A 13145-nucleotide genomic window follows, 5' to 3' on the forward strand; every position below is an offset into this window, starting at 1 on the left:
GCACTCAGAATGTAGAGGCAGATGGATCTCTGAGAGTTCAGGGCCAGCCTGGTCTAGATAATGAGTACCAAGACAGCCAGGGTTCCACAGAGGGACCTTGTCTCTACTCCTCTGCCCCACCCCACAAAAAAAGCAAGTTCAGGGGCTGGAGAGATGACTGTGTGCTTAAGGGGGCTTCTTGCTTTTCCAGAGGACCTGAGTTCAGATCCCAGCACCCACACTGGGTGGCTCACAATCACCTGTAACTCCAGGTTATCTGAGATCTGACTCTGTCTTCTGGCCTCTACAGATACCTGCCCTCAAGTGTACATACCCACATAATTAAAAAAAAACAGAAATTAAAATTCCAAGAGTTATTTTATCTTCATAAACCTAGAAGAAGGCTAAACACCCTTTCCTGAATTACATAAACAGTTTCCAAACAGCTTTTCTTGGAAGCGGGCCTAAGGACTGAAGCCAGAGCCTCACGCATGCACCCTACCACTGAGCTACACACCCAACCCAACACACGCAGCTTTCCAAATTTTTTTTAAAAAGACAGGGACAGGATCTCTCTTTGCAATTCAGGCTGGCCTGAAATTTTCCACCCTTCAGCCCCAGCCTTCAAGGTGTTAGGATCATGGGGGTTACCGGTGTGGACCACCAGGCCCGGGTCACACATAGCTTTTAAAGTCTCAGTTATAACATTTTTCTAATCAAAATTCAGTATCCTTGTGTTTCCCCAAACATGATGTAGAAACGTTGTTCACCTACCAGGCTTGGCTCTCAATCCACTGGGATAAATAGTGCCGCACCTCGATGGGGAAATGCTGGCCATACAGCGCCTGCATCTGGTGAAGAGCATCACCCTGGAGCTGCTGGGCCTGTATCCACATTGCCATGGTTCACAACCTGGTAAACAAAGACCTTGATTTGTCTGTTTCTAGCACCCCCTCCCCATTCAAAGCCACTGGAGTAAACATGCCCAGGGTTTAAAAGTGAATGTTCTTCCTCTTTTTGGTACACTAAACGTCAAGTCTTTAAATTTTTCTTCTTTATTATTGTGTGTGACATATGTGGATGCACAGGAACCAGGGTGAATGTGTAGAGGTCAGAGGAAAACTCTGTGGAGACGGTTCTCTCCTTGCACCTTTATGTGGGTTCTGGAGATCAAACTTGGGGTGCCAGGTTGCTCAGCAACTGCCTTTCCCCACTAAATCATCTCACTGCCCAGGATCAATATTCTCTGACTTTGAGCTTTATAATGTTTTAAAAATGCAGCCACTTGGCACGGCCATGGGAAGGGGCCCCAGACGGGTCTATGAAACGTTGACTACTTCAGTCAAAAGGCAAAATCACAGCTAGGAGGCAGTGGAGCATGCCTCTAATCCCAGCACTCGGGAGGCAGAGCCAAGCGGATCTTTGTGAGTTCGAGGCCAGCCTGGTCTACAGAGCGAGATCCAGGACAGGCACCAAAAGAACATGGAGAAACCCTGTCTCGAAAAACAAAAACAAAAACAAAAACAAAAACAAAAACAAAAAGGCAAAATCGTAAAACCAGCTTTAGGGGACAGCTTTGCTATCCTAGTCCTGGTCTTCACTTTTATTTGAGGCTGCCATGGGTGCTAAGCAGGGTTTCCGCAGTCATCATGAATGATCAGCAGAGCGATCAGAAACGTAACTTTAGGTTTGGGCTTTAGGAGATGGAAGAACGGGTTACCATTTGAAAAGGAGCTGAAGGAGAGGTGAAAACACTGAGAGCAGCCTGGGGCCTGAGGCCTGCGCGTTATCTCAGTCAGCTTTGCAGCCATACTCCTACCCAGAGCAGAGGCTTAGCTTGCCAAGCTCCCGAGCGTTTGCCCTGGGAGTTACTGCTATGGAGTCTGTAGAACAATGCACAGCCAACACAAAAATAATATATGTCACCTAAGAGGGTAAAAGTGGACTGTTGTATTCTACTGGTGAGAGTGGGCAGGCTTCTGGTGGGGTTTGTCAGTACTTTTGTAGTGGAGATTGAAGCTCTGACCTTGACCATGCCGGCAAATGCTGCACAGCTGATCCAGAGCTCCAGCCTCTTTTTACCTTTTTATTCGGAGACCGTGTCTCACTCAGTCATCTAGGCTGACCACTCACTCTGTAGTTAGGGTAGGACTTAAACTTGCCATCTTCTTTTTTAATTTAATTTAATTTTTTTTTTTTTTTTTTTTTTTTTTTTTTTTTTGTTTTATGAGGCAGGGTTTCTCTGTGTAGCCCTGGCTGTCTTGGAACTCACTCTGTAGACCATGCTGGCCTCGAACTCACAGACCCATCTGCCTCTGCCTTTCAAACGGGATTTTTGCGGGATCAAAGGTGTGCGCCATCACAGCCCAGTTGAACTTGCCAACTTCTAACCTAGGATTACAGGCTTTGGACACTAGTCTCATCGATAGTGAGTTTTTGTTTTAAACAGGCTCTTGAGGTAGAGCATGCCTATAATCCTAGAATTCAGGAGGTGAAGGCAGGAGGATCAAGAGTTCAAGGCCAACTTGGGCTTCCTGAGACTCTGTCTTAAAGAAACAACACCAAAATCAAAACAAACACCACCAACGAAATCCTGCTTCAGAAAATGGCTTCATGACTACTAGGATCCTTTTCAGACAGACCTGAGAAGGGAAGGCATTCGGCAGAGACCTTCCTGGATTCCCCAGACTGGAGAAGCAATGTCATATGAGGAGGACATAAAGACCAGATCTTCCCTAATGCTGCTTTCTGTAATGTGGGACTGCGCATCTTGAATCCCATCTAAAAATGACTGAGCTACTGATTTGCACAATCCTCCTAAGGACTATGTTACAGCCACGGTCCAGTGCACTGGACCTTGGTTTTGTTGACTACCAGAGACTGCACACGTGTGCCAGGAAACAAAGATCTCTCTCTGTGATCAGGGCTGCCTGATCAAGTAACACTGAGCTATTTATGGGACAAGTCCGTTAGCCAACAGTGAGGAGTGGGGTGGGTGCCGGGTACCTATTTCAGATGTGTGTGTGCTGCAGAACACTTGAATGGTGCACACCTTAATTTGGGATTCCGGACTGGGACAATGGTGAGATTTTCCAAGACAGCAAATTTCAGTGGATGTGAGCTCACCAGAAGAAAACTGGGAACAGAAGAGCAATTCTACTACTTAGTCAAACATCTCCCAATCAGAACAGTATCAGCTTGTGGTTTTGGAGGAAGGGTAAAGAGATGGGGGATGAAGGAGACTGGAGATCTAAGGATGTGGAAGCACACAGAGGTGTGAGGAGCAGGGTTCAGTTAGCAGTCTTCCTCAGTTAAGAACAAGGATGGGGTGCTGGAGAGATGGCTAAGTGGTTAAGAGCACTCGTTGCTCTTGAAGAGGACCTGGGTTTGGCTCTCAACACCTACATGATGACTCACAACCATCTGTACCTACAGTTCTAAAGGATCTGTCGCCCTCTTCTGGCCTCCAAGGGCCCTGCACACACACAGTGCACAAACATACAAGCCCTACAGAACATTCATACACATAAATACATCTTTTCTTTTTTCTTCCTTCCTTCCTTTCTTTTTGAGACAGGGTTTCTCTGTGTAGCTTTGTGCCTTTCCTGGAACTCACTTTGTAGACCAGGCTGGCCTCGAACTCACAGAGATCCGCCTGGCTTGCCTCCCGAGTGCTGGCATTAAAGGTGTGCACCACCACCACCCGGTCCATAAATACATCTTTAAAAAATAAAAATAAAAAAAATAAACAAGAACCGGGCTAGGGAGCTGGCTCAGCCAGTAAAGTGCTTGCCTTACAAGCACAAGGAACCAAGTTTGAATTCCAGAATCCGGGTAAAAATCCAGGCAGAGTGGTGAACACTTGTAATCTCAGTGCTGGAGAGGTGCAAACAGGTAGATCCCCAAGGCTCACTGACCAGTCAGCCTGACCTAACTCCAGGCCAATAAGAAACTGTCTTTAAAAAGGGGAAGAGGCAAGCAGGGCGGTGGTGGCGCACGCCTTTAATGCCAGCATTCAGGAGGCAGAGCCAAGGTGGATCTCTGTGAGTTCGAGGCCAGCCTGGTCTACAGAGCGAGATCCAGATCAGGCACCAAAACAACACAGAGGAACCCTGGGAGGAGGAGAGATGGGGTAAGAGCACTGGCTGTTCTTCTAGAGGACCCACGTTCAATTCCCACCACCCACATGGCAGATCACAACTGTCTCTTAACTCCAGTTCCAGGGGATCCAGACATTTGTGCAGGCAAAATACTCATACACATAAAATAATAAAATAAAAATAATTTTAATCTCAAAGAAACAAAAAAAAATAATAATTTTAGCTTGGCAGTGGTGGCACACGCCTTTAATCCCAGCACTCGGGAGGCAGAGCCAGGTGGATCTCTGTGAGTTCGAGGCCAGCCTGGTCTCCAAAGCAAGTTCCAGGAAAAGCACAAAACTACACAGAGAAACCCTGTCTTGAAAAACAAAACAAAATAATTTTAAAAAAGAGGCAGAGGCAGGCTGGGTGGTGATGGCACATGCCTTTAATCCCAGCACTCAGGAGGCAGAGGCAGGTGGATCTCTGTGAGTTTGAGGCCAGCCTGGGCTACCAAGTGAGTTCGAAGAAAGGCACAAAGCTACACAGAGAAACCCTGTCTCAAAACCCTCCCCCTTCCCCCCCAAAAAAAGAGGCAGAGGCAAGTGGATGTTTGTGAGTTTGAGGCCAGCCTGGGCTACATAGTGAGACCCTGTCTGATGTTTCTGGGGTTAACTTCAAGCCTCCATAAGTGTACATCACACACACACACACACACACACACACACACACACACACACTTGGACCCACATATGCACATCTACACACTCACCCCTAGAACAAGACAGAAGCAGGACCTCACTGTAGCTCCCTTAGTGAACATGTGAATGATTCCAACAGATACAAAACTCTCTTGTGTTTGCAGATTCACCTGCTGAACTGACCCAAGACAAAAGAAGGAAAGTGGTGGGAAGCCCCAAGCCCTCTTCCAGATCCACTCAGATAAAATAGTGCCGTGCTCACTCTCTGCTCCTCTCCATTTCCGTTCCTGTCTCCACCGTCTGGCACGCATCATGTGCCTATTCACCACTGTCTGGCACACATCATGTGCCTATTCACCACTGTCTGGCACGCATCATGTACCTATTCACCACTGTCTGGCATGCATCATGTGCCTGTTTACCACTGTCTGGCACGCATCATGTGCCTGTTCACCACTGTCTGGCACACATCATGTACCTATTCACCACTGTCTGGCACACATCATGTACCTATTTACTAACGAAGGAGAAGGACTTTATTTAGAACAGGGCCTGGCACATAAGTATCACTATTTTTTGTTGCTTAAATAAACAAATACATACAATGAAGCTGAACATATCAACTATTTTCTTTAAGATGTATCTATTTCATATTTATTTATTTAACGTGTGTGGGTGTTTGGCTTGCATGTAAGTCTGCGCACCACATATGTGCAGTTCAAACAGGCCAGAAGAAGGCTGGGCTTCAGATCTTCTGGAACTGGAGTTACAGATGGTTGTGAGCTGCCTTGCAAGCTGTCATGTGGGTGCTGGGAATTGAACCCAGGTCCTCTGGAAGAACAGCCAGTGTTCTCAACAGCTGAGCCATCTCTCCAGCCCCATACCAGCTCTTTCTAAAGTTACTATGAAACATAACATCAGTATGAAATTCTAAGGTGTAGAAAGATATATCTCAAATTAACTCATCAGCTACAACTCTACAACTGAGTAACTTGGGCCTATGTGAGTGACACACGCCTGTCATTTTTCCGTCTAGTTTTTAATTTGTTTTAATTTATCTTTCCCCACTGACCTCCAATAGAAGTAAAGAGGACATGCCTTACTGTCCTGTCCCCAAAGACCTGTGTAGTGGCTCAGCCCAGAGAGAGGTAAACAACCATTGCTAACTGAGTGGCTGTCTCCCTTCCTAACGCTGTGACCCTTTCTTTAATAACAGTTCCCCAAGGTGTGCTGACCCCCAGCCACAAAATTATTTTCGTTCCTATTTCATAACTGTAATTTTGCTACTGTTACGAATCGTAATGTAAAATTTGTGTTTTCCAATGGTCTCAGGTGACCCCTGAGAAAGGGTTGATCGACCCTCCAAGGCGTCACGACTCACAGGTTGAGAACCACTGTGCTAAATGAACAAATGTATAAATATTTCACATGTCCTGTTAGCCAAGCACATTACAGGAGCCTATTATTGTTTTAAGAGAAAAATACAGTTCAATGTGGTGATATATATTTGTAAGCCCAGCACTTGGTAAACTGAGGCAGGAGGGCTGCAAGTTTAAGGCCAACCTGGGTTACATAAAATACTTTGTCTCTCAAAAACACCTTTGTTTTTTGAGACAGTCTCACTATGCTCGGTGACCTGGAACAACATGTAGACCAGCTAACCTCAAACTCGCAGAGATCCACCTACCTCTGCCTCCCAAGGATTGGTATTAAAGGCGTGCCCAGCTCCAAAAAAATGCAAAAGCAAAACCACAAAGACAGAAATACTGTGGAGATGTACCACAACATGCAGGGCGCTGCGTAAGTGCAACGCATAGTTTAGGTCTTATACTGGTTCTTAGTTTTTATTAAAGAGGAGAATGTTGAGCTCTGAGAATTTGTCAGAATATTTTTGATTCCAATTCTGAGTGTATCATAGTAATTATTTTTTTTTAATAACATGCTACTTGAAGGGTAATAGCTGGTAAATACCAAGTGGTAACTGCCTTATTTTGATAAAAGCAGTATAGTTTCACAACATAAAAGTGCTTTGATGAGGATAGAAAATAAAGCTACAGAGCACATTTTGCTTACTGCCCGGCAAGAATGTCAAGGATACAGGCGATAGTAAGGAATCTGAATGCTCCCAGGGCAAGTAAGGGATAAATACTGAGGGACAGATTTGACAATTAAACTGATCTGGTCATTACACAGTGTACGTCTGAAGCAGCATGCCCTTCCCCAAATCGGCAAAGTTTGTGTCAGTTAAAATAAAAATCAAATGAAATAAAAACCACACTAAATAGTACAGTCATTTGCATTTTACTTTTAAACCGTGACTTTTATTCGCATAGACTATAAGAGGCTTATGGATATTGTCATGTACCCATTATAGCCTCTAGCCCTCTTGCCTCTATTCCTAATGCTAAATACTCACTGCAGAAAGAAACTGCTCCTGTCCCTCATCGACTTAGATACGTAAGACCTATAGTCTAATTGGTGCTTTTTTCCCATGCCTGTCAGAACACGTCCCACCCATTAGGAAGCAACGTGCACACAGGTGTAGGCAGGGGCCCTGTCCCTCACACCTCCTGCCTATCCAACCACCAGCTGCTACTCCACCGCGTGGAGACAACCCACCACGCGCATGCTCTTCCCTGCTCACGGACAGGCAGCTCAGTCTTCGGTGCGTGGCATTCTGACAAAGGAAGTGGTTTGTATCTCTGGTAAGTCATCACTGGGGCCACTCTAAACCCTGGGAAATGGATTCGCCGCCGTATTTTTAGGACAGTGTTGACAACCAGCCGAGCTCTGTGCAGCCACACTTATGGAGTTCCCAGCCTTCCAGAGTAAGTCACAGCAGCTCAGCCTGGACAGAGTGCTATTCTCAGTAAACACACCCAGCACCTATGTTGACCCATGACAGCTGGACCTATCCAAGGGTGGGGAAGGTTAAACACAGGGGCCAGAGGTACCTGTTTATAAGAACCTCAATGTCTAATTGCTCACAATGTTACAGGCTTACTGAAAGCCAAAGGAAGGGATGCCTATTGGGCATGGGACAGGAACTATTTCGAATCAATAATAAATACTCTTCTATCAGAAATTCTCCCTTTAGAAAATATATATTTAGATCAGCCCAGGGTAGCCCAGGCTTGCCTCTTTCAATGCCAGATCCTCCTGCTCCACCTCCTGTGTGCTGGAAATATAGGTGTATTGTGTTCTATTACTCTCGTACTGGAGACCAAACTCGGGGCTTTGTGCCCATTATACAAGAGCTCTACCAACTGAGATACACTCCTAGACCAAAATATAAACTTTTCCAAAGAAAACCATTACTCTTTGAAGGATCTCAGAACACTGGGGCCCATGTTTTGCTGTAACTATCCTGGTTGGAAGGCAGGCTCTCGAGCTGGAGGCTCCTGGCGCAACTTTGCCAATGGACTGAACAAATTCTGGCCTGGACGGGGATGAGGGTTTAAAACGCACGTAGAGAGATTTGGCTTGCTGGACTAGTTTTTACTATCTGGAGTATTTTATAGTTGCTGAGTTTTTCTTGGGTGGGACTAGAGCTCAAACCCAGGGCCTTGTGCACACAGTGAGCACTCCATCAGGAAGCTGCATTATCCCAGTGCATCGTACAGCCTCTACTCTCCATACCAGCCCAATCCCAATGGACCCTACCACCATGCAGCCAAAAACCTCTGAAACGAGATTCATGTTCCCAGGATGACGCCAAACTCAGCTGTTCACAGTTCTTTAGAAGATCTGCCCTCTTAACATCTCTGTACCTCAGCTCCCAAACCTACTGAGTGAGGAGAACACATCGGTCTTTGGAGGGAGGTTGTAGCAAATATGAGTTGATGTGCGTAAATACTTAACACGGCATCTGAGTACGGCCAGTCCCCTAGACGGGCCAATGATTCTTTCACACTTACACACAGGGCTTCCTTCTCCCCACCTCCATCTTAACCCAACACACTTTTCCAAAGTCAATCCTCTGACTGACCAACAGCTCTTGCTGTCCTACTGCTTAACCAATATTCCAGGAGATGAAATTTACCTTCCGCTAAAAATAAGGTATTCTTTTCCTTATTTTTATTGCATTGTGTGTGTGTGTGTGTGTGTGTGTGTGTGTGTGCATGCACATGCCACACCATGCCTTTGGAGGTCAGAGAATAACTTGTAGGGGGTTGTTCTTTTCTTCTACTATGTGAGTTCTGGGGATCGAACTCAGGTTGTTAGGCTTGGTGGCAATCATCATAATCTACTGAGCCATTTTGCTGGCCCTGATATTCCCATCTTTTTTGTTGTTGTTGTTTCAAGACAGGGTTTCTCTGTGTAGTTTTTGGTGCCTGTCCTGGATCTCGCTCTGTAGACCAGGCTGGCCTCAAACTCACAGAGATCCACCTGGCTCTGCCTCCCAAGTGCTGGGACTAAAGGCGTGCACCACCACTGCCCGGCTGTCACTGACACAAGGACTTGTACAGACAAGGACCTCTGGAAGGGGGGTGGGGGGAGGAACTGTGAGTCCTGTTCTCCCAAACTGGGAGGAGATCACAGAAAACTGTGGCGGACAAAGGGGACATTAGAATAGCTAGGCTTACACACACACACACACACACACACACACACACACACACACACACACGCTCATGGAATTGTCCGCTGTAGGCAAATTCAAAGAGACAGAAAATAGTAAGGTGAAAATGCATTAGGGTTGGACAGTGGTTTTTGTTGTACAACACCCAGAAGACACTGACTCCTAGGTAGCTTAGAAGGGTGATGGGGCCAGTGAAATGGCTCGCAGGTAAAAGCACTTGCCATACAAATCTGATGACCTGAATTTGATCCCTGGAACCCACAGTGGAATGAAGAGCAAATATCCAAAAGTTGTCCTCTGACCTCCACAAGCATGCCATGGCACAGACACATCCACAGATCCTTTACACCACACACACACACACACACACACACACACACACACAAACCAAACAAAATAAATAGGTGAATTTTATGATACGTATTCTATTTCAGTAAAGCTGTTATTGAAAAAGAGGCAAAACCCAGGCATGGTGGCACACACCTTTAGTCAGCACCAAGATTCAGAGGCAGGCAGATCTTTTTGAGTTACAGGCCAGCCTGGTCTACATAGCAAGCTCCAGGCCAGCCAGGGCTACACAGTGAGACTCTGTATTAAACAAAAATGAAATAGAATAGAGACAGAAGTAGAACAGTTGGCCCCATCTCTCAGTGCCAAAGGCTCTGTCTTGTGTCCTGCCACCACTGCCCCATGGTGCCTGTGTCCTAAGGACCTGTGGTTGAGTTGTCTGTCATGTTACTCTCTTTTCCACATGTTGTCATACTTCAAAATTTAAAGAGAAAGAAGAAAATAGAACGAGAAACCTAATATTGGGAGCCCGACTTTGGCAAAGGCTGGGGCCAGTTGGCAGATGAACTGGGTGTCTAAACATTGTTTCTGATCTGAGAAGTTCAATCGAGGAGCCAGCACCGCAAACTGCTAACCCTCCCAGCCCCCGCTGAGGACGGAGGGAGCCTGGGAGGGGGAATAAAGAGCCAGGTCCCTGGTCACGTTGATGCTCTCACTGTCAGTGTCAACAGCATGACTGTATTAGTGGTGACGATCACCGAATAGGAAGGACTCTGAGAGACAGAAAGTGTTAAACGCAGTGATAGAGGATTAAGATTGTGTTCACATTGGCCTGACATCAAGCAAGGTTAGAGTAAAATGACCACATCCAAAAGTAGGTCAATACCAGAGCCATCTGCCCTTAAAAAAAAAAAACCCTAAACATTGACTTATAAGCAACCAGAAAGGTAATTCTCTTTCAGAAAAAAAAAAAAAAAATCATTAAGCAGATAGGAAGGGAACAGGAGTAAAAGTGTTTGGCCCACAAAGAAACAAACAAGGAAAACTTTACCCCGGCAACACAGATAATAAGATTCTGGGAAGACAGTCACAAATCTTCCTGTCACGGCCCAGTCATGGCGTGTTACTCTGGGAAGAAGAGAGGTAACGAGGGAAGGGACAGGAGGAGAGAGGAGGAAGGAGCTACTTGCTAAGCACAGAGAGTAAGCCCACACCGGTGGGTTCTTACACATTTAAATGGCTCACCTAAATACAACGTGCATTTACATTACAACGTGCATAACTTCGAGAATAAAGTAGGCTGGACTGGGAGATGGCTCAGCTGGTGAAGGACTTACTCGGCTGTCACTAGGATCCGAGTTCAATCCCCAGGAACCAAGGGAAAAAGCAGCCTGTGCTTGTAATCCTAGTTCTGGGAAAGGCGGTCCGGTGGGTCCCTGGAGCTTGCTGGCCAGTCTGGCCCAGTTGGCAAGCTTCAGGTTCACTGAGACACCCTGTCTCACAAAGATAGACTGGAGAGCAATTGAGGAAGACACTCAACACTGACCTCTGGCCTCTAGACACGTGCACACACGCAGAGCAGACCCAGACAAGGAGCGTCACTGCTGCTAAGGCCATGGGTGATGCCAGCCTCTGGAAACAGCATGTTCCTGCAGTTGCATGCTTCTTACTATTCACAAAAAGGAGGCTGGAGACACAGCCTAGTGGTGGAGCCCTGGCCTAGAATTCACAAGGCCCTGCAATCAATTCCCTGAACTTCAAAAACAAACAAACAAAACAACAACAAAAAAAAAAAAAAAAAGAAAAGAAAAAAGAAAAAGAAAGAAAGAAAGAAGAAGGTACATCAGTAGGTGAATCTGGTAGATAACACTCTAACAGAGGGTTGTACAAACACAACCATAGGGCAAAATGGCACTAGACATCTCCAGATTTGATATGCTGAGAAGACAAAAAAAAAAAAAAAAAAAAAAAAAGCCAACCCTAAATTACAAAGAATCTGGAAGAAAGCATCATCGGAGCTCGCCTCTGCAGGACACACACACCGGAACAACAGAGATGATTGGCACAGCCCCTGCACAAAGATGACAGAGCGCACGTGAAACATGCTGTGTTTTCCAGGACATCCCAGATGAGAACTAGGATGCGGCATTGGGGGTCACTCTGCTGGAGAGATGTTCACAATAATTGCAACTAAACTATACACCTTAAAGAAACAAACAAGAACCAGACAAATCCCCCCCAAATCCAAACTGTAAATGCTAAGCAATGGGGGTGGGGGGCAACAGAGCAGAATTGGTTTAGAGAAAAAGGAGACAGGCGCACAGAGACGTAACAGTCAGGAGCTCGTAAAAGCAGACACAGGGTGGAGAGAGGCCCGGCAGGTGACATGCTTACGGCCAAGCATGATGACCTGAGTTCAATGTTCAATTCTCGAGACCCACACAGCAAAAGAACCAGCTCCTGCAGGTTGTCCTTTGACTTCTGTATGCGGGCTCCCTTACACACACACACACACACACACACACACACACACACACACACACACACGCAGATAGATACAAGTCTTTTTGTTTGCTTGCTTTTAAATCAGAAACACAGCTTTAAAAGACATTATTGAGACAATTAAGGAAAGTTACATATGGCCTGTATGTTGGCTATTATTGTGTCTTGTGTGGCCTTAAATTGGCTGTACAGCAGAGGATGACCTTGAACTTCCGATTCTCCTACCTCTGCCTCCTAAGTGCTAGGATTCTGGGGCACCACACTTGGTTTAGGCATTGGTGAGGAACCAACCCAGGGTCTTGTAATGCTAGGCAAGTGCTTTAGTGTCTGAGCATATTCGCAGACCTCGGATCAGTGTTAAATTTCTTGAGAGTGTCATGGTGTTGAGGGTGTGCTAGAAGGTGCCCCAGTTCTTACTGGCACAGACTCCAGCCTCTAAGGCTGAGGGGTCCTGAAGTCTGCCTTAACCTCACAGAAGGGAAGCACGGCGTGTGGGGAGTGATGACACAGACCCGACAACGTCTCACAGTTGGTGAAATCTGTCTGGAGCTTCGCTCTTCTGTTTTTTCAACTTCCCAGGTCAGTAACTCATTTATTTTCAAGATCAGAATTAAGAGCAAAAAATTCAGAAGAGAAAAACAAAGCAATAGACTGCCAACTGGTGTCTCCTCTGGAACTGGTCCTGCGCGGTATCGGAAGTCTGGAGTTTTGGGGCTGTGTGTTGTGGGCAGTAGGATGCTAGCATTCTTGCCTATGAATTACTATCTCTAAGTCCAAATCTAACAAGCAACTTGAACAGCCATTATAGAAGAATTACCACTGTACCATTTTCCAGATGACTGCAAGCATTTGCTGGAGCCCATAAATAACGACATCTGCATTACAGAAAATAAGAAACATGTTCCCAATATTTTCTTCATTAAAATTCATAGCCTCTCTCTTCCCACTGAGAATTACAGTACTGTTTCCACTTAGCAAAAATTTGCTTTGAAGAGTGTTTTGTTCTAGGTCAAC

General features: G+C 45.9%; 1 protein-coding gene across 1 annotated transcript in view; it reads right to left on the reverse strand.

Annotated features, from left to right (window-relative positions):
• Stat5b (signal transducer and activator of transcription 5B) overlaps window positions 1-13145 on the reverse strand; it is a 72596-nt gene that overhangs the window by 28085 nt on the left and 31366 nt on the right. Inside the window, exon 2 of the mRNA XM_059271799.1 lies at window positions 754-891. Coding sequence (XP_059127782.1) covers window positions 754-881 — 128 coding nt within the window. The 5' untranslated portion in view covers window positions 882-891. The remainder of the gene's footprint in view (window positions 1-753; window positions 892-13145) is intronic.

This window comes from Peromyscus eremicus, chromosome 8a, assembly GCF_949786415.1.
Source record: "Peromyscus eremicus chromosome 8a, PerEre_H2_v1, whole genome shotgun sequence".
Taxonomy (NCBI): domain Eukaryota; kingdom Metazoa; phylum Chordata; class Mammalia; order Rodentia; family Cricetidae; genus Peromyscus; species Peromyscus eremicus.